Genomic DNA, 974 nt, shown 5'->3' with positions numbered 1-974 from the left:
TAGTCTCTGTTTATAAGACCTAATTAATTAATAATTTATTAAAACCAATAAATTGAAGGGATGCAAGTGTGATATATGGAAGCAATGGAGAAGTTTTGAAGAGATTGAGAACATTCAAAGATGGGAAGATAAAGATATCTGAAGAAGGTGAACTTCTCCATAATGAAAATGGAATTGCAGTCTCTGGCGATGTTCGTAATAGTTGGGCTGGTGTCTCAACTTTGCAGACCCTTTTTGTTCATGAACACAATTCTGTCTGTGATGCTCTCAAGGTATGTATATGTATTCTGTAGTAATTAACTAACATACCCTAAATTTTACAACCTATCACGTTTTATATATTTCGCCTGTATATTATGTCTAATATAATAGGTGTACATTAAAAATTAGCTACCAAATCAACTATTAATATAAAATATATATTAAAATATAAATATATATTAAAAATTAAATTAATCAATATATATATTTATACACAAATTTATATTGACTAATTTAAAACTTTTTTTGTGTGCACATAATTAATATATTGGTACGATAATATTTATTAACTAGTTAGTTAAGTTAGTTTTAAGTTGATTAGAGATAATTAGAGGCAGTTAGATACCGTTAGAAATCAGTTACGAGTAATATAATATTTTGTCTGATATATCTGAAGTTGAATGCACAAATTAAAAACAGAAAAACTACCCAGAATTGGATGATGAAGAAATATATAGGCATGCAAGGTTGGTGACGTCAGCAGTAATTGCAAAAATTCACACCATTGATTGGACTGTAGAGCTCCTTAAAACTGACACTCTACTTGCAGGCATGAGGGTCAACTGGTATCTCTAAACACTCTCTTGTTAATTAATTATAGAACATGATTAAAACTTCTATTTTTTTTAATTATTCTTCTAAATTTTAAATAAAAAATTTTAAATATTTTTATTTTTTGATATTTTTATAAAATAACATATATATTTGAATTT

General features: G+C 26.6%; 1 protein-coding gene across 1 annotated transcript in view; it reads left to right on the top strand.

Moving 5' to 3' along the window:
- The window catches only part of LOC107643991 (alpha-dioxygenase 1), a 22,700-nt gene that overhangs the window by 20,068 nt on the left and 1,658 nt on the right, over positions 1-974 (top strand). The window contains exons 5-6 of the mRNA XM_016347753.2: positions 59-272; positions 682-827. Of these exons, the coding sequence (XP_016203239.1) occupies positions 59-272; positions 682-827 (360 nt within the window). The remainder of the gene's footprint in view (positions 1-58; positions 273-681; positions 828-974) is intronic.

This window comes from Arachis ipaensis, chromosome B05, assembly GCF_000816755.2.
Source record: "Arachis ipaensis cultivar K30076 chromosome B05, Araip1.1, whole genome shotgun sequence".
NCBI lineage: Eukaryota > Viridiplantae > Streptophyta > Magnoliopsida > Fabales > Fabaceae > Arachis > Arachis ipaensis.
This window is presented reverse-complemented; position numbering and strand designations above follow the sequence as displayed.